General features: G+C 41.0%; 1 protein-coding gene across 1 annotated transcript in view; it reads left to right on the forward strand.

The window, feature by feature from the left end:
- The window catches only part of ntng2a (netrin g2a), a 55,355-nt gene that overhangs the window by 22,942 nt on the left and 11,896 nt on the right, over nt 1-20,517 (forward strand). Inside the window, exons 3-4 of the mRNA XM_070850117.1 lie at nt 8,514-8,690; nt 15,794-15,816. Coding sequence (XP_070706218.1) covers nt 8,514-8,690; nt 15,794-15,816 — 200 coding nt within the window. The remainder of the gene's footprint in view (nt 1-8,513; nt 8,691-15,793; nt 15,817-20,517) is intronic.

Consider the following 20,517-nt stretch of genomic DNA (forward strand, 5'->3'; position numbering starts at 1 on the left):
AAATCACTAAGCAGAAAAATTCCCGAAAAGAGACTAAAAAAATGTTTACAATGTAAGTGTATTTGCCTGCTTTGTTTTTATCATCAAAATCTTCTTTTACTAGTTAAACTGACTCTATATTAATATCTTAATGCTCCGATGAAAACGTACCATTCATGTGGAAAAGGTCATTAGACTCTAAACAAAGGCAAAAAATAATCCCAATGAAAAATTAATCGTGAAAAATGACAATATGACAATAACATTTGAGTGAGTTAGTGGGTGTTCAGATCAAAAACAGACCTGCTTCAAAAGAATGCAAGGGGTTAAGTTGGTGGGAGTATTTATTTGGGTATCTGTGAGATTATAAAATAAAAAGTTCAGTTTAAGTAACAGATCCATGGGTTTTAAGGCACCAAAATACTGCCAAGGGGCTTTTTAATAGTCTGAGACAGACTTTTACAACTCTTGAGAGTTATCACAGCTGCAATCATTTTAACTTCTGTTGTGACAGTCGCAAAGTAAACAATGGAAATATAAAGTAGACATGACAAATGACCACACAACTATCCATACATTGTAATAGGCCGTGGATGAGCATATTTTAAAAAGGGGTTTAAATAAGCTTTACATGAAGCCACACTCAAGAGAGAGACATGTGCTTATGGATATAATCTATAAAGGAAAACTAAATCTTAACAAATTTACAGTATAAGTGACATGCAGATTACCTAATCTCCTCCAAACATAGACAGTAAACCATATTATTGAGCCACTTATTACAACAAGGGGTACACCCACTGTTTAAGTTCTTAATTAACTTAATTACGAATTGTGTTTTAACCTCCTACACAAAGTATCACAGGAAAAAGCCAGGGTGGTATAATCCTATGAAAGCTGCATATTAATTACCCCTGCAGTTTGAAAGGCCAGCAAAAACTACGTTTCTACACAGCTGGCATGTAACTCACACCTGAACTGTTCCCATATAAAGCTCACTATGTCTCTCTTTCACACACACACACACACACACACACACACACACACACACACGCACGCACGTAACTCTGCTGTGCTCATCAGAACGGTCCTCTGAGGTCTGGATTGGAGAACAGGATGTGCCACGGCTCCATTATTTAGGTATTTGGTCCTTTGCATACAGTACATACTTTAGAGAGCAGGTAGCTCAAAGACTCTGCCTGCTGCTCTTGACATGATTTCAAATCAACCAATCAGAGAGATGCTTTCAGGTCTGAGTGCTGGCTAGGCATTCATGCAATAGCCATTTACTGTATGCCATGTAAATAATTTACTCATACGCTTAGTCACATACAATCTCTCTCTCTATCTCTGCTCCATTCATCCTTCTATCTAATTCAAAATCACAGTCTGAAAGACACTTTTAAACTCAGAGCAAACTGTGCTAATATAATGAATCATCCCAGATACACACCAGGGAGGTCACACATTCCCGTACACTGCATAGTAGAGAGAGACACACGCACACATGCACTAGGAACACACACAGGGTGTGGATTGCAAAGACAATCAAGGTCATTCCTGTGTTTTGAATAATTTAAGATGCCTTTTTTCTGGACATTTCACTCACCTTTTTTTTCCCAAGGCCAAAAACATCAAGTGACCTCTCAACACTGAATGTATTTAATGCATCTCCAGCACAGTAGGAATGTTAGTGTCCGTGTGCTGTGTTAGAAAGCATGGGAAACCCCAAACACAGTCCCTTCGGCTCCCCTAGGTCCTCCAGCAGCAGGCTAAGTGTTTTCTCCCCTAGATGGCTTTTGGGATATACCCAAAAAAAGGCTGAAACTGAGAAACTAGAAATTGATGGAGGAAGAGGGATAGACAGGAGGAGAGGAAATGTATCTGGAACATTGTGGTCCTTTGCTGTCAACAACTTTCATTAGATAATGACAGATAATGAGCTTGGCTGGAATGATTAGTTTAAAAAAATATCATCAGTTGTGTTATTAATGAGAGTAGGGTGAGAGGATTGATAAGAAATGTGTGAAAGAGCTATTGTGGTTATGGAAAGAGGTGCGGTGTAATTCCTTCTCACCATATGATCACAGGGGAGGTCAGTTATAGATTACCTGTCTAGTCTAGAGGGAGAGAGAAGGAGCACACGTGAGAGAAAGGATGGATGGTGGAGAGGGGGGAAAAAAAATGGGTGAGGTGGGGTGGAGAGGAGAGGGGACGTTTGAAGAGACTCATGCTGCTCCCCTGCTACGGGAGGCTGCACTCGAGGAAAATCGATCCTCTCCCTTCAGAGAAAGAAATTTATGAAGCTGGAACATAAACGCAGTCATGTCCAATTAGCTGCTCCGAATTTACGAGGGGAGGCGAGGGAGGAAGTGGGAGGGGACGTGGTGATAAAGACTTCACCAGAAGCCAATAAGGCGTGCTGCTGATCAATGATTTCAGCTTCACGCAACTCCCACTCCTCACTTGGTTGCTTCCCGCTTCACTCGGGATGCACTGTGTTAGCGGGCTCTGCTTTTCTGCAGACTGCCCCTCTTCCACTCAGATTTTAATTTACGGACGTACTTAAATATCACCTCCAGGCCTGTTGAAAGATATTCTGCTTTGAATGCTTATTTACATCTGTTATGGCTATTCCATAAAAAAGTTCACTGTTAAACAGACGTCTATTCCCTCTGCTCAGTCATTAAAAAAATCCAGAATCAATGAAAATTCAAATATTACTCATTTCAAAATACTGGAAACAAGATGTCTTCTGCTTCAGTGAATAGTCAATTCTTGTGCAAGTTGCATACTGATCTGTGATCATTTTTTAAACTGTCACGTCATAAAATTATGCTAACGTAAAAATCTTAAACAGGTTTAAGGTGAGAACAGCTGATTCAGCAGATACATGTAAAAACAGTATTATGTCAAACTCCCCATCATTCTGAACAGTGAAAATCAAACATACAAGTAACAAAGTGAGGGGCACTTTAATCTTTGGATACAAAGGACCTAAGACTGAATTTGAAAATAATGTCCACCGCAAAGTGCAACTTCAAAACTTAAAATATGAGTTGAATCAAGTCCTGTAACAGAAATTAGGTACAATAGACCTCACAAAAGGTGAGGCTAACTGTTGGGCTATTGTATTTGATTGTGTTATATTTGAATTCTCAGGCCATTTTCCTGCTATTTTATTCATCCCCTGCATAAGCTCATGGACCTCGATGTCATCAGTCAGCCCTGGTTTGGATGTTAAGAGTTTCTGATGAAAAGCACTGATGCCCATTACGCTCTCACTCTACTATTACTCCAGCAGGTTGTGTAGCCAGTTGTGTGTTTTACGGTATCAGGGGAGGAAGTTGTTGCGAGTAGCGAGTGGGCCCTCTCGCTGACGGCTGATCGAATACAGAGTAGAGGAGGAGAGAGATCTCCTGCTGGGTCAGAGCCGCATCGATGCAGTCTGTCATCACAGGTTAGAGCACGTCAATGCGGACCCTCCTCCTGCTCCTCCTCCGAGTCTCACCACTGTAGTCGGAGAGGCAGACACTGTCAGGGCTTTGACACAACTGCCCTACTCCCTGCTGTACTGACTGCTCAGCCCCCCGCATCGCCTATACCCCCCTATTTTCTCCTCCACCCGCTCCTCTCACGCACATGTCCACAACCCAATTTACCCAGTGCACAACTCAGTGAGCAGTGGTGCAACGGGCAGTAGCAAAAGAGCTAAAGGCTGCATAAACAGAAAGAAGGGGAAAGAAAGAGATGGAGGATACAATGGGAAATCAGAGAGGAAGAGTGAATGGAAAGACTGGAATAGTTATAGTAAAAAAAAAATGCGGTGGGAGGGGAGTGCAAAACAGAATAAAAGAGAGGCAGTGATAGCTGTGTCCCTGGGGAGTAATGGAGGAATAGGCGTCGACTTCAGTAAAGAGACAGATAAAGCCCCATTAACTGCTGCTTCCAGCTGCTTTCTCAGGCTCTGCCACCACATGACTCCCCCTTGATGTTTGTTTATCTTTCTTATTATTTATTCCCCTAATTGCTGCGTCTCTGCTGTCTAAAACAGGCAGCCATCGTATCGTTAAATACACGGGGTCGACATGACTTCACAGAGACAGACTACTAGGAGAATGGATGGAGAAACACAAAGATACAGATGGGCTGACAATTACTGTCTCTCTCGGATGATTAGTACAGATCATTGCTTAGACACAAAACATAGTGCGACCATGCACATATGTAGCTACATACATACATACATGCATGATGATGTCTCCAAAAATCGATATTTACATCTGGCCTTGTATGTATTAGAGGAAACATAATTGCTGCCTGGAATGTGTGCATTGGCAACATTTGTTTCTGTCCACAAAGTGTGACTTCTTGTACTACACAGATGTCGCAGGGAAGTGGCCGGAATGGATGTAGTTACCATGAGTGAATATTGTACTGCTGGAGCAGGTATTGTAGGAAAAGCAAATGATCTAAGTGAGCATTTTGCAGTTAGATTGATTGAAACATTTGCTCATTCTGTTAAAAAAAACTTAAGAAACATAATCTAGTATTACATTTCTTTAATATATAAAATTAGTCATATATAACTAACTTTTGAAAGGCAGGGTGCTAAGCTAAAGCATTAATAGAGTAATGCTTTCCTCCCTATACTGGACCACTTTACTTGGGGTGACACAAAAATAGTGACTGAAAAGTACATAACAAAAATAATGATTACTTATTGGTGTTGATCAGGAATGATTCATTAAGAATCAGTCAGCAGAACGTTTCTTTTCTCAAGTAACTTATTTACTATTTAGTCCTAACTTTGTGAGTATGTTCATTTCTTGCTGGAATTTTTTTTTTTTACATTATGGAAGTGCCTCTTTATACAGTAGTTTCCATTGTCAGTGGTTGAGTCTGCCTTTCCCACAAGGGATTCAAACTGTCTACCCACACACAAGGAATTTACAGGAAACAATGTATTCATGCATTGGAAGTGATATAGAAGACAAAAGGGAGTATGTGTCTGTCTTTCATGTGATAAGACAACAGCCAGTGTGGGACGGCGTAAGACAACAGTCTTCTTTATTAAAATAGCATGACGCAATGGATCCTCTCAGCCCGTGTGTTATTTCTTGGCTGCACTGTAAATGGAGCAAATCAAGGTATATTTGCTGCTCATTGGGGTCGGTACAAGTGTAGTTTTGAACTAAGATCTGGACCCTGCATTGGTTCTAGCCATTACAGCCAGTAATCACAGGTGTCCACAAATCAACCAGGGCCGAAATCCTCAGGATTATAACTTAAAGGCGACATAGCAAGTACTCCAAATACATTGTTGGCCCAAAATCATTATGATTGCAGCTTGGTTAGGTTTAGATATATAGACAACTTGGGTGGGATTAGAGAAACATCATGGTTTGGGTTAAAATATGTTCTTGGTTAAGGCTAGGCAAGGACTGCAGTCAATTAAAAAAAATAATAAAACAATACTAACTATCGGAAGGAAACAGGAACTGCAGCCTCCAAAGTTAAAGTCTGATGTTTTGTTGACCCATTCAACCGTGGTGATTCCGATGGCTGTTAGAGGGCTTCGCCGCTTGAAACGTAACCACAAGTTTATTTTGCCCATTTGCTGAAACGACTGATACTCTAGTTTTTCTTGGGAGGACACTCCAACAGACTGGTAAACAGAAGTATTGACCCATAATTACACCAGCTAATTAAAACAACACCTTGTGTCTGTGGTTTCTAATGTAGACTGGAATACATTTGAATCACTTATTTCCTTCTGCTCATTGGCTCTTTCTCGCCCAGCTTTCCCTTGCCCTTCTTTGTCTTTTCCTCCCCTCACCTTCTCTCATTTCATCTCTCCTCTCTCTCTAAGCAAACAGACAGGGTTGTGATGGATCCAGCTGTCCCGTCTTAACTTCCTTCAGCTCAGAGCAGCTACTCCCACTTTGATGACTTTGCAGTGAAGGCAGACATCTTGCACATTAACATATGATTGTGCCCATGTATTATTTGTGTGTGGAGGGACTGAAGAAAGGGATCGGGAGAAATCCCAGTGCAAGCTGTCATCCGAAAGAGAGAGAGCTAAGGAGACACGGTGCTTGAAAAGTCGGAGTGTCACATCATTCATGCGGAAGGAGTGCAAGGCTAGAAGTACTCTTGGTCTTCCTGGGCTGTAATATGTGGCAGGAGTCCGAAAAGCAGGTCAAGGGGATGAAGTGTTCGCAAAGTTTCCACCTGCAAGACTGTGTGACTCAAAAATTTGCCTTCATTATTAAATTAGCAGATGATTTAGTTAACGTTAGGAGGCCAGTGACATTTTGTTCATGGATCCAGACTCATCTGCTCACGTTCGACCATCGTGGTATGCCAACTGTCCAGATAATTGACATGAGGGAAGCCATTTCCTCTAGTCCGCTGCAGCCATTAGGCCTGCAAGACACAAACTGCACAGCAGCAGCATACCTAGAAAATCACTCTGTTCTTCAGTATTGATTTTAAACTACAACTTCTAGAACCTGCGCTCAGTGGCGCTTCCACTTTCAAGATGAGACAGATGAGATTTATCGCCAAAGTTGCAGGAGATGAGAAGCAGTAATATGTTCGCCGCTGTCAGTCACTCAATGCAGGCATTAGTCACCGTGCCTCTGCTTCTCTGATCTGTTGTCTGTCATCGCCGCTATCAGAGAAATGCATCACAATCACACGAAGCAGAAACACACACACACACTCACACACACACACCAGTCTCATTTCGCACACGCTCACTCTCTCTCTATTTTCTCCATGAAAAAGAGATGTTCAATTTCCCTCTTCACTAAGTGGACAGCTTGTGTCCTTCAGAGAGAAATGCAGGAAACAAGGCCTTGTCGGTGGATGGATTCTCCCTGGCAAGTCCTGTCAGCTCGTCCATGTGATCAGAGCGAAACGTGGGTAATTTATAGGACTATAGGCAACAATGTGATATGAGACACAACTCTCCATGATCGACTGGCTCCATTTTTTCCCTGTGAAGCTTACTGCATGTTTCTGAGTTTTAGTCATCGTTAGTCAGTATGTAAAGTAATGTGAAACTAGGGTTGAGGTCGATAGGACGATAGCATAAACAATAAACAAATAAACAAAAAACTGCAGAGAAAGTGCACATTAGTGTGAGGAAGGAAAATTGAAGTAGTCATCTCGCCAGAATACAGGGGCCATTCTTTGAATATTTGATGCACACGGATAGCTGTTCACTCCAGTGGAACAAACTGGATTGGAGTCCAGTCACTCATCTGGAAAAGGCTGTAATTTGAAGTCGTAGCTGCCGAGTGTTCTTAAGATCCTCATTTCCCTCCCAGCACAACTTCAACCTCTGGATCAGCCCACCTGGGCCCTGCCCTCTGCTGAGGTCATTCTGCGCTCATCCGTAAACACTCATTATGTCTATGCAACCACACACACTTGTGCACACATCGCACAAACACTCACACTCAGACACTTGGATTTCACAGGCAGTAATTGTAAACATCAAATATCAAATGGTGGTCTCGGATAGAGAGTGGGGAAATTTCATTACCAACAATCTTGGATCTGCAACATTTTGCTTTCAACTTTTGGAGTGTGAATTCTTTTTATTTTCAGTTTACATCCTGCTGTATGTTTGCATATGCTGCAGAAGTGCATGTACATGTAATTTATTTTCTGTATTAAAATTAATCTCCTCTTCTCTTAATCAAAACTGTTGGTTTTAATGACTGAAGAAATTCTTGAAAATGTAGTTAAGTATAAGTAACATGTTTTTCCATTATCTATTAATTGGCTGATTATTGTGTTAATAACTTGATGAATTGTTTCTTCTGGAAATTGTCCAAAAATAGTGAAAACTGCCAACTGTTCAAAATCCAAAAATGTTCAATTTATTATTGTGTATGATGTAGCGAGGCAACAAATCCTTCCGTTTGAGAAGCTCAACCCTTAGAATATTTGGCAGTATTGCTTGGAAACTGAAATATTGCCAAGTGATTTTGTGTTAATCGACTACTTAGAACTGATTAATAGTTTCAGCTCTACCTTCAGTCAATCAGGATGTTTGGCTGTCAGCAGGAAACATTTTACAAAAACACTTTGATTTATTTTTGATATGTTACTCATGGTGTAGATTGTAAAGCTACTAGTGAAATCAAATGACACAAAATCCAATGTACTGGCAACTGTACAAACTGCACTAGCAAACATCAAAGTAGAAATGGGCACTGTAGCTTTGCCAGTACTTCTGAAAGAAAACTGAAATTGAAACCAAAAAAAATACTCTTAACATAGCAACTATGATATATTTTTTTATATATATATATATATATGTATTTTTAGCCAAATGATCTCGAGGGCATTGCTGGCCATAATCCTAAATGTGTTTGGATTACTGTTTAGACTGTGCCCCTATTTTATCTAGCATTATTAGCACAGCACTTACAAATGGTGTGTGTGATTACAACTTCTGCTTGCTGCCTTATTTCATTTCATCTCAATGCCATCTGTCAACTGTCTTTTCTTTTTAGGTGTAAGTGTAACCTCCATGCCTCCCAGTGCCTGCTGCAGGATGGGAACCTCCAGTGCCAGTGTGAACACAACACCACTGGCCAGGACTGCCAGCGCTGCAAGAAGGGCTTCAAAGCCAAGTCCTGGAAGGCTGGTTCCTACCTGCCAACACCCAATGGAACCCCCAACACATGTATGTAGCCAAAACATGTTTATCTGTACCTACTGTGTTGATCAAACTCATGAATCTGACACGCAGTTAGATACAATACAGCTGAATCTGTTCACGTGCCTCTGCCTTTGGATGTCTGTCAGCTTGCGTACATGTATCATATGTACAACCTACATAAAATAATCTACAGTAAATTATACATGTTGCAATACAATACTACAGACAGAGACTTGTGTATCCAGGAGGAGCCTAAGTCCCTCGACACTGTTGCAGATTTAGGATGATTTATTAAACATTTAAAAGAAAATTTCTTTCTCAGCTTTCTTGCCAAGGCTTAGATGAGAAGATTGATATCGCTCCCGTCTTTGTGCGGTCAATAAGGAGCTATGACGAGCAGCCTATTAACTTAGTTTAGACTGTACACTTCATCTCAAGTCCAGCTCTCTAAGGAACATATTATATAACGTTTAAGTCTCTGCTCATTACCTGGCAACTGCTTAGAGCCACAAAATAGTTGTAAGCTGCAAGCTGTAAACAAACTTTGACATACTACCACTTTAAAAAGTTTTTGTGGTGAACTCATTACTTAAAAAATTGTTGTTTATATACACGTCCAGCAGACATGGAACAACATCAGCATTCAGTCCGATATAGACTTTTAGCTCTGTTTTTGTCTCCACCAACTCCTGAGGGAAATATGTCTCTTTAGCTGCTAACTACTGTACAATGTTCACCACGTAGTTGCTAATGTTGTCTGTTATTGTTGTTTGGTGCTGAGCAGGTAGTATATAGTGGGTTTATCACAGATTTTCCACAGAAATTAGTCAAAGTTGCGGCCTGTTGATTAGTGCACCTTTATGACACTGAAATAAATGCTGGGTGGCCCATTCACTGCCTGCCCTGTTCGCTGATGTTAATGTCTAAACCCAACCAATTTCATGTTACCTTAGTGCCCTGTTAGCTGTTATTGGTGGTAGTTTTTCTCCACTATTGTTATGCTAGCTTTGTGTCCTGTTAGCTGATAGTGGATATATAGCACCAGTTCAGTGAACAGTAAACTAGCATCCAGAGGCCTGTTAGCTAATGTCTACAAAGTAGAGAGCTAAGAATTGGAATTAATGCTAGTTTAATCTAATATGGACAGTAAACTGGTCCAATAAACTGGTCGGAAGGAAATATAGGCCTCTGACTATAGAACAGCTGTGATGGTTACAACACAGTAGTGAAGATTCCTCTACGCCAATGGGAACTCTTTATTCAAACAATGACGATGTTGTGTGTCTAACAGTTCATATTCTGTTAAATATGCTTTGCAATTTGTTTCAATCTTACTAATCACAAGTGATGAATTATGACAATTATGACTGTCAAGACAAAAATGCATGTTGTTATTTTAAATTACATTCTCCAGCATTCTTGATTGATATATAGGTTTTCTCATCACTGTGAGGTCCTGGGAGCAAGTTGAAAAGAAAGGAGAAGTTGAGAGAATACCATGGAGAGACTGAGCTCTCGGAGTTGTCGTCACCTCAGTGTAGAGAGCAGATCAGAGCTGTGTAACAACGTGGGAGTGCGTGGGGGGAAATCCTCTTGGAGAGTGTAGCTATCTACAGTAGCTAACTATGATAAAATAATAATCTAGGGCAGCCCCTCCCTAGTTTTCTCCGTTCAAACAAACAGAGATGCACTCACATGCACAGAGAAAGAGAGAGAAACAAGGCAGACACACACTCACAAACACCTGTACCTGCACCCACATTGAGGAGAATGGCTCTATTGTCAGCCCATTTTTATCATGCTGTTGTTTCCAGCCTAGTTCTAAAGGTACTGACACATACCTTCAGAGCCCATTACCACACTTTTAAACTCCTGAATCCCTTTAGTGGAATTTAAAAATTAAAGTGTTTGCAACTTGCTTGGTTGAAATGCTACACAAAATGGCCATGGCTTACTGAACCGTTTGGTCTCTACAGATTGCATAATGCATGCCAAACTAAGCTAACTATAAATACAATCTTGGAAAATATGCAAGAAAGGCAAAAAGTTTTGATTCAAGCGTAGCGAAGTGGTAGCGCTCTCCTAAAACGTGCATATGTGATGAGGACCTCTGCTTGTGAGGATTTGGGGAAGACTAACAGATTGAATTAGGGAGGATGGGGGAGGCAGTGCAGATCCAGTAATTACTGCAGGACATTGAGAGGTGGTCTGCAACAAGCCCTTATTTTGCAAAACAGCTCTTAAGATCTCTCTGCCACCTGAGTCTGATGAATGAGGCAGAGTCAAGTCTTTAGGCAAATTGAATGCATAAATAAACAAGTTCTCATCTCCTCTTCCTTTTCTTATTCTCTTTCAGGTACAATTGCTGGTTCCCCCTCCGGTTCTAGTAAGTAATAATGCAGAGCAAAGCAGAGGAGGTGGTATTCCACTCTCTCTTCCTGTATTGTCTGTCTCCCTTTTGTTGCATCGTTTTTGAAATTTAAGTTTCAACCCCATACCTCACCCTCTGTAGTCTCCTAAACTCTCCCTCTCTCCTGTGATGTTCAGCTGGCTCTCTACTCAGTCATTTCTCTGTTCCTGCGTCTCCTGTCTCAGTGCTGCAGCATGGGCCCCATATGCTTCATTATTAATATGCCTCTCTGTCGCCATGTCCTTTCATCACAGCACATCACACTAACCTGCACAGGAGGAATTCTTCCACAGTTATGCGTTTTCTTATTTAGACTAAAGACAGCGCTGTTTAAGGATTGAAGAAACTAGGGATGAGAGAGGGTTGGGTGAGAATGGGTGGTGGATGGAGCAGCAAAGTGAGCCGAGAGAGACAGAAAAGAGACAGAAAGAGAGAGAAATGGGAGAGAAGGATGTTGGCATATGTTAGTGTGTTGTAATGCAGCGCGATTCTGGGTGAGGAGCTCAGGGAGGCAGGAATAAAAGGGAATTTGATTAGGGATTCTCTCTGTGGAGAGGCTCTCAGCCTCCGAGCTGTTAGACAGAAACGATCGGCAAAGTGGCAACATCAACCCTGACAGCACTGGGCTTTTCTCCACATGGCCGGACAGTAAAAGGCTGATGCATGGATAGACTGAGCAATTGGACAGCACTGTAGAAGTCTGTCTTTAAAAGGTCTCCTCCCAAAATCAGATACTGTTGTATGGCTATTTGGAAAAAATAATGGGTATGATTTATCAAAGACAAGAGGGATGCTTGCTGATGGGCTGATAATGAGTTTAGCGGTTCAGTTTCAGGTTCCCACAGATTCAATTTCTGTTTGTTAATCAAGATTTTTACCTGTGTTGCTGAATAGCCACAACATCAACTCCATCTAAGACATTTTCGGCTCCTGAAGCCGAAGATGACACAGTGGGTGAAGCTAAAAGTGAAGCTAAAGTCGAAGCTGAGGGTGACACTGAAGATGAAACAGAGGGTAAAACTGAAGGTGAAGCTGTGGGTGAACCCGCGGGCGGAGCAGAGCGCACCACGACCATCTCAGAAGCTGAACAGTCCCCGGCCCATGAGCCTGTTGGAGCTTCTCGGGAAGGTGAAAAGCATATAGCTAAAGGTAGAGAGTAGCTAATTGCATTTACTCAATACTGTATAATCTTGAAATCTTTTTCCTCTAATACACAATACATTAATTGACAGCTGTCATAACCAGTTACTTAGTAGATAAACATTTTGCATAATGCACTCATTGCAGAAAATAAGACAGAAGCCTTATTTTCTTAAAACAAGTGAAATCAACTGCCATTGCAGTGGAATGGAAGTCAGTCAGCGCCAGACACTTCTTGGTTTAGCCTAACATGAAGACTGGAAACAGGGGGAGATCACTAGCGTGGCTCTAAAAGATGACAAAATCCGCCTGCAAGGACCTCTTAAACTATTAAAATTCTTAGAAAACTTATAAAATTCTCAGTGTATAAATAATAACTCTGTGCTTTACAGTTGGATATATGTGTCAGTCTGTTCTCTGCTGGTTGATGGGCAACTGCTCAGTGTCAAGATAAAGTATTCACATAACAGTAACCCCCTGCAAAATGGTTAAGAGACAATTTTTAAGTGAGGGGCATTTTGCTACTTTCACCATTAAGAAGAGCCAGGCGAGATGGTTCCCTTCTTTGTGCTGACTTAACCTGACAAATATGGTATGAGAGTGGCACCAATCCCTTCTCAAGTGAATAAGCGTATTCCTAAAATGTCAAACTACTCATTTGAACCAAATGATTTCGATAGTAAACTAATTGAAATAATCTAACTAGACATGGACAGATATTTTCACTCATTATTTTCACAGTGCAAAAAAGTAATCATTAAATGGTGGAATTAAATTCCAGCTTGACCAGGTAACATTAAAATACAGCTTGTAGGCGAATGCAATGTTTTGATGCTTGAGTAGATTTTGGTGACAATACTCGTTCACTTTTCTAAGGTCAAATATTAAAAGCAGGGATTTTCCTGGTGTATTTATAGAGTGTGGTATTGTTACTTTTACATGAGTAAAGGATTTGAATACTTCTTCCATCACTTGCCACAGCTGGTCAAATGATTCAGTAGCAGTGTATTGGAGTTGTGACAAAGTAAATGTGTGTGACTGTGCTTATAGTCTCTGATGAGAGTGTGCATTACATACATTGGATATTTCCCTGAACAAAGGTATTTCTGACATTAATGTCCAATGTGGGTTGTCCCATCTTGAGTGTGACTGCGTCAAACTATATGGACATTCAAACTTTATTTGTTCTGACTGGCTGATTTTAAACAACCCAGGACGGATGTGAACAGACTCTGTCAGCCGCTTGAATGTACAGTAAAGTGGACCTCAAAGCCCAGCTCGCCCTCGTGCTAAATTTAAACCTGCCATCTTGGTAGGCAGCGGACCTCTCATGTTCCACCAGAAAAGCACTTAGGACGAGGGAGGAGCTGGGATTTCCGCACTGCTGTGCTGTCGTCAGACTTTTATTTTTTGTCTGGAGGAAATCCATTAAAAGGGTTTGTTGAACAGCACAGCACTTTTGTTGTTTGGCTGACATCAGTGAGGAATTTACTGATTAGCTGTGATTTAGGAGGGGCTGCCAGAAGTTTTAACATTGTATAAACACAGTTACAGTCCTTGGTGAGCTCTTTAAAGCTTGCTGTGAAGGGCACACAGAATATCACATGTAGATGATTATTTACACTCACTCAATGTGATCATTTACGTTCACAACCATAGGCTGCAACTAATGGTTATTTATCAATAATCGGATTAATCGAACAGTCATTGCAGCTTTAATCCATAATGTCAAATTCAAAGTGTTAGTTAAATATAAAATGATAATAGCTCATGTGATTTCTAATATGGAAAACTGAAAAAACAGTACACACATGACAAACATCACTTCTGGTTCATCAGAAAGGAAGATCATACCATTGTAGAGTGCCTTTTTTATCTCAGGTTTAGAGAAGTGTATTTGGCTTGAACCTGACCCTGATGTGAGCAAACCCTTGTTATCTGTGTTTTGTGTGTGTGTGTGTGAGTGTAGATTTATGGCGGGCATATGGTGCAGTTCAGTGAAACCCATAAATCATCTTCATCCCCTCTTTTTCCTCTCGGGGATCTGAGGTCTTAGGTTCCATTCTCATAGAGCGGCCGCCACTACTATTTGTACATGCACACACTGATACACACGCATTTTATCGTATTGTGTGGCTGTAGAGCCTGTGACATTAATAACTAGATCACATTACAACATCAGTTATCTTGAATAATGTAATCTGTAATCTCGCTTATCTTCTCTGACTTTCAGCCGCATTTAAAAAGGCAGTCAAAGCTTGTGTGCTATTTTAAGATAATAGTAACAGGAGTATGTGTACAGAAAATGTTGACTTGATCTGCGAACTGTGTAAAAAAAGCATTAAAGCAGCCAAGGCTTTTGTCTTTCAATTTTTCATCCACATAAAAGTTGAATATATAAATCATATTTAAATATAAAATAAAATAAAATACAAACACCAGTTTATACACATATTGTGAGATTTCACATTACGATCGATGATACATTTCTGTAGTCTGTGCTGCCGAGGTGAAGGTATCCTTAGAAAACATTACAGCAGACTTATAGGTTGGACACCATGTCATAGTAGTTGCACCCTTTGTCATGTCCCTGCCCCAGTTAAGTCACTGAGCATGCTCAGATGAGGATTAGCGATCTATTGGCAGGAGAGTCTGATCCACAGAGCCCGCAGCCCATTGGTCAGTTAGACAGACGGGCGTTTGGCGAAGGGGGAGGGGAGGTCAGAGAAACCAAATCCTAAAACCCAGTCATACATCTACCAGCCACCATGACCCCACATGACCCCACTTCATCTTGTCATTCAAAATTCAATCCCAGGGCTGCAGAACAGCCTGAATACAGTACTAGCAGACAATCACATACTTAGTGCACTTGCAGGCAGACAAGTCTACGCAAACCCACACACTGGGTGTACAGTACACTCGATCATCCAGTCGCCCAACTACAATCCTATTTGTGCGCCATCCTCATCTCACCCACGTCTATTGAAATCCTTGCATTTTTATAAGATTGAACTTGCCCTTAGACTGAGAGAGATTGGATCATGTCTGGAAAATCATGTGACATATTAATAACATCCATGCTGTCACTCCGTTTGCCGCCATTAGGTGTTCTAGCAAAACGTTAACTGGTCCTGAATCACAATGGCTTCATTAGTGTGCAGCTAAATCGATGTCTAGCACTCTGGTAATAAATGATGAGAATGCTAAGACTGACAGGTGGCATTAAACATTATTGTTATCATTTCTCCAGCTATATTAATGCAAACGGAAAATGATCTCATTATATGCAAATGCATTTGTGTGGAGGACACCTAAAAATGTGTCCGAGCAGGGAATGTACATGAGCCAAGTGTGTGTGTGTGCGTGCCAGAGAGTGTGTCAAGGGACAGTTAGTGAGTCCATCTGTACAGACAGACAGGCACATGTCATAGGATTATGTAATGACTCAGCTTAGATTGTGGATGAATTGCGTGAGAGAGTGATGGCGCTGTTGCATGGCTGAAGATGACACTAAGACTTTGCCCTTGCCTTTTTTTTCTTTACCTTTTATTTTCACATACAGCGTCAGTTGCCTCCAGCAGCTCTGTTTCGGAGTTTGGAAGCTCACATTCCAACTCCCTGAACCCTCATCATTTTCATCCAAGTGAAGGTAGGCACTTGCAAACTAGGTAGTATGAGACTCTTTGTGCCTAGCACAATCTAGTCATGACTGCAGTGTGGTTACACTAGACTAGAAGAGTATTATAGTTTAAGTTACAAAGTTACGTAAACTCCTGCTTTTATTGATGATGTAGAGCTCACAGAAACCCTGGACCCCAAATCCCTTGTTAGCCTGAGATTAAAGCCCGCCAGATCCATCTTTGCTGTGCCCGTCAACGCTTTCTATCTCTGGTTTCTGGTTTCTAGTTTGATAAAAAGATATACTTCACTATGGAGGTGGACAACGCACTGTCCTCCAGTGAACAGAATCATTTTAACTAAATTTTTACATAGCCTTTTGGATGTGGAATGCTTTTTTCAGACGTCATAACACCAGTGTGTTTCGAGGCAGCTTTGATGTAGATGCTCTTATTCGCATCAAAGGTTTTAAGTAACAATTGTGGATCACTAACCTGAAGAATTCTGATTACATTGCCAGATATCTCTATAATCGATTACTGTCAATTGCTAAAGCTTGGACCAGTAAATGGAGTAATTCCAGAACGTTTCTTGAATTAAAATGTCCAAATTCTCTGTAAAACACACATATATTACTGGAGCAACACACTGTTGTGTGCAGCACATGAAAAACCTCACAAAGAACAGCGCTGCAACCGAAAAGCTGAATGTTTAGCCTCACAATTATGTTATTTTCTCTCATTAAGTGTTGAATAAAAATGTGGCCACCAAACCATTTTAGATTCACATTAATGGAGTTTTATGTATTCAAATTATGTCTCAGTACATTGTGCCACTGCACAGTACTATATTTATACATCAATAATTAATTCATCTCTGTTGTGATGGTGAGAGATGAACATTTCCATTATTTTTCAGTGTTCATTTCATCTCTCAGATGACAAAATTGAGTGTGCGCAAACACATATGCACACATCCATACACAACATTGCAAGTGTAAAACAGAGTAATACACTTTGTCAAACACTGTGTGATTTCATTTAACAACCATATTAACAATAGTCACACCTTTAACAGTCACTGTGTCTTGCAGAAAAAACACAATTCTCCAGCACTGAAAGGGTTGTGGAACAGCTTTTGGGTTTAGCCTATCTCAGCAGTGTGAAATCACACTTTCATTGTGTCTTCCAACTTCTGTGTGTATGAATGTGCATGCTTGAGAGTGTATATGAGCACATTTGAAGAAAAAAAGGAAAGCTAGGCTGGATAAACAATCTGAGGCAGCATCTCTTATGCTAATGTCTTAGCCTGCTCATTGCTCATTGAATTTACATTCTCTGTCCTCATGCAACTGATGCAACAGACACCAGAGCTCGACCTGCAGAAACCAGAGTTACAGACAGCTCAAGCCCAATAACAGACAATGTGTTACCCAGCAGCCCTTTGTCTGAGTTGCTGGTACCCATGGGAAAATCTGACACACTTCCTGTTACAGCAGAGGTTCACCCTCCTTCAGCATCCTCACCATCAGAAGCACATCGAGTTTCCCTGACACCAGAGGAGTTCACACCTTCAAAAACAATCCCCGAACATTTACGTCTGTCTCACCCAGCCCCAAAGGAATCCACACATCATTCAGCAGTTGATCATCATCCCCAGCCAATCAGTGAACAGTCTGTCCTCCATCCCCTGACAAGCGTTCACCATCATACAAACCTGCTTGCAACTGAGGAAAAACATTCAGAGCCAAGGCATAGTGAGAGAGGAGGTAAGGCACACCCATAGCGCTGTGACAGTAGACATAGAGTAGAGCAGAGGCTGCCAGAAAATAGAATAATCTAATTTAGAATCAGGAGATCATTTTCATTTCCAGCCAGCGTGATGGTTTTTATGGTGCGGAACTCTTCTGAAATTGACAATTTTCAGGAGGTGAAAGTAACTAACATGCTTATATACACAAAGTATCATAATTTCATGTTGTTCAGCATTGTATCGTATGTCAGAAACACTTAGTCAATATAGATAGTGGCAGTGAAATTCAGTAAATGTGGATGAGTGAGTGTTGACGAGGGTGTATGAGCAGTGGTAATGGAAGGTTTGTGGAATAGAAGTTCACTTGACATCGTCTTTGTATCATTCAGTGACATTCAGAGGATCATGGAGCATTATCCCCACAATCAGAGTGATGTAAAGACATTAAGAGGGACCAGAAGAGACCGAATCAGGACAAAGCCCAAATCATCCCCTAACATTAACCTCAAATTACTGTGGTAGATTACAAAATAATATGTTGTAAGTTAGTGTAAAACCGTAAATAAAAGGATCATGTGATCTTCGAGGCAGCTTCTTTCAGTTAGTGTACAGTAAGCGGGAACCCCAAATGTTCTGGCTGACAGTGTCTGATGTCAGACCGTTCAGGCTGAGCTGATGGAGATTAATGTCAAGAACGGTTTGAATTACTACCCTACCCCCAAGGCAGACTGCATGGGTTACTGAGATTAAATGCATTTATGCTCACTGCTGTGCTACATCAGCTTTTGAAACAACTGTGATTCAGAATCCTGCTTTCCCGCGAGTGAGCTTTTTTAAGCCACAGTGTGTATGCACGTGCGTGCGCAGGCATGGCAGATGTGTGTTAGAGAATAGGTCTAGTGGGGCCAGAGTCGGACATGAGTAGAGGTAGGTAGGGGTTACTTTGATGAGATGTAATGATGGCATAATGCCAGTTGTGTGAAATGGTCCACGATGCAGTGAGAACAGCTGCTGGCGTCCTGTCTCATTGGAGCCCCAGGGAGGAGGAGGGATGAAGGGGAGCGAGTGGGTGGGAGGTAGCCTGAAGGGGGACGCTCCGCAGGGGAGCAGGATGCTTGCAGGATGCCCCTCTCTGAAGAAGAACTGGAGATGTATATTTCCTGCACAAAAACACCTCTAGGGGAAACACAGATGGAAGCATGCAGCACGATATTCTCTAGTGGTCTGGTGATCATTAGTCCCTCAATGATGTGCATGATGTGGTCACTTCATGCGATTGGTTATCTGTATTTTTAGTCTTAATCATGTGAGTGGGACCGTGGTGTTTTGATTTATTGAAATGTGCCTGTGTTGCAGTAAATGGAAAGGTAAAAGGAAGAGGAGGCTTGATCCATAATCTGAACTAGTTTCACATCTCTTTTCTTTCATGTGTGCTCACTGTAGCCCTAAAACATGAAGCAAAGGATCCTGGGAATGGAATAAAGCCCTCTGGGAAAGTGGAACATACAGACAAAAAGGGAAGGAAAGGGAATTAAAAATGCAGTAAAAGCAGGATGTGTGTGCTAAGTTGTCTCTAGTACCTATATTGGTTTGAGATGTTTTGTGTAGCACCGGAGTGAACATAAAATCTCAACATCAGGTGCACTTATGAGAAGATTTTACAGTAATACAATACAGTAGGTAGCATCCTATGAATATTCATATTGTGGGTAAATACAAAAAGAAAAATAAGAGCAGAGAGAGATCTTTTTCTTTTATGGGAGCAAACAAAGAAGCAAGTAAAGCATCAGAAAATTTCATGACATCCCAGATAAAAGGAAGTGTGTGTCATTTCTATCACACCCAAATTGAAAGTGTAGTGATGGAGTTTCTCAAGCCTCTCTGACTCTCACAGCTTTTTCCCAAGCCCAGGGCTGAGGCCCCTGATGGGGCAATCCACTATCTGACAGAGAGAGAAAGAAAGAGAAAAGGAAAACAAGGTCTCAGAGGAAGATGGGGAGGGAGAGAAAACAGACAGTATCAGTAATCTTTACCCACTGCAGTATGAGCCTAATTATAAAGTTCTAATTGTTCATGTCACTGAGGAGAGAGCGTGTAAAATATCCATAAGTTGTCTGTTCTTGTGTTAACGATTATGGTGTGACAGTCTCTCACAAGCCTGAAGGACACATACATGACGCTCATGGCCACAAAACAACAACCTCATCTGAGCACGGGGAGAAAAGGGAGGAGGAAACAGAAAGAATGACTGAGAAGACAGGTATTTTTTTCCAATATATATGGTAGTGGCAATGTTCTTGTAGATTTATATACTGTAGTTTACTTTTGGTGCAGTAAACACACAGTAGATAAAGGTTTATTATGAGTTAACTTGACAGCTCACAGTGAAAACTGGGATCCTAAAAACTGAAAACAGTATATGTATCTAAATTTATCTCTTCACTGACATGATAGTCTGTCACTCAATGTAAGCTAGTAAGCTATGGAGCTAAATCATAACTTTGGCACCAACAGCAGTGTCGTATTTTTATCTGAGACAATGACTGAAGCTGAAGGGCAAGAAATAAAAAACAGACAGTAGGATGAAATAGAAATGGATAGACAATGTTTTTATTATTCAGGATGTGCTACTGAGAAAAGAGCATACTAAATCGATAGTATCAGATGTTTTTGCTTATGTCAATCTTGATTATGGCGTTTCAGCCTCCCATCATTTTGAGGGACATGTGCATGAGACTCATGGCCACAAAACCGCAGCTTCAACTGAGCATGGGCAGAAAAAAGAGGAGGAACATAAAGGTATATCCTTATACGTAATGTAGTGGTGGCTGTGGCTAACTAGTGATGGAAATGTGCAGTAGATTCACTTTCACTACAAGTTTAAATTGGCAACTTAAAGTAAAAAAAAAGTGGCTCCTGAAAAACAATAAGC

This window comes from Pempheris klunzingeri, chromosome 19 (assembly GCF_042242105.1).
Source record: "Pempheris klunzingeri isolate RE-2024b chromosome 19, fPemKlu1.hap1, whole genome shotgun sequence".
NCBI lineage: Eukaryota > Metazoa > Chordata > Actinopteri > Acropomatiformes > Pempheridae > Pempheris > Pempheris klunzingeri.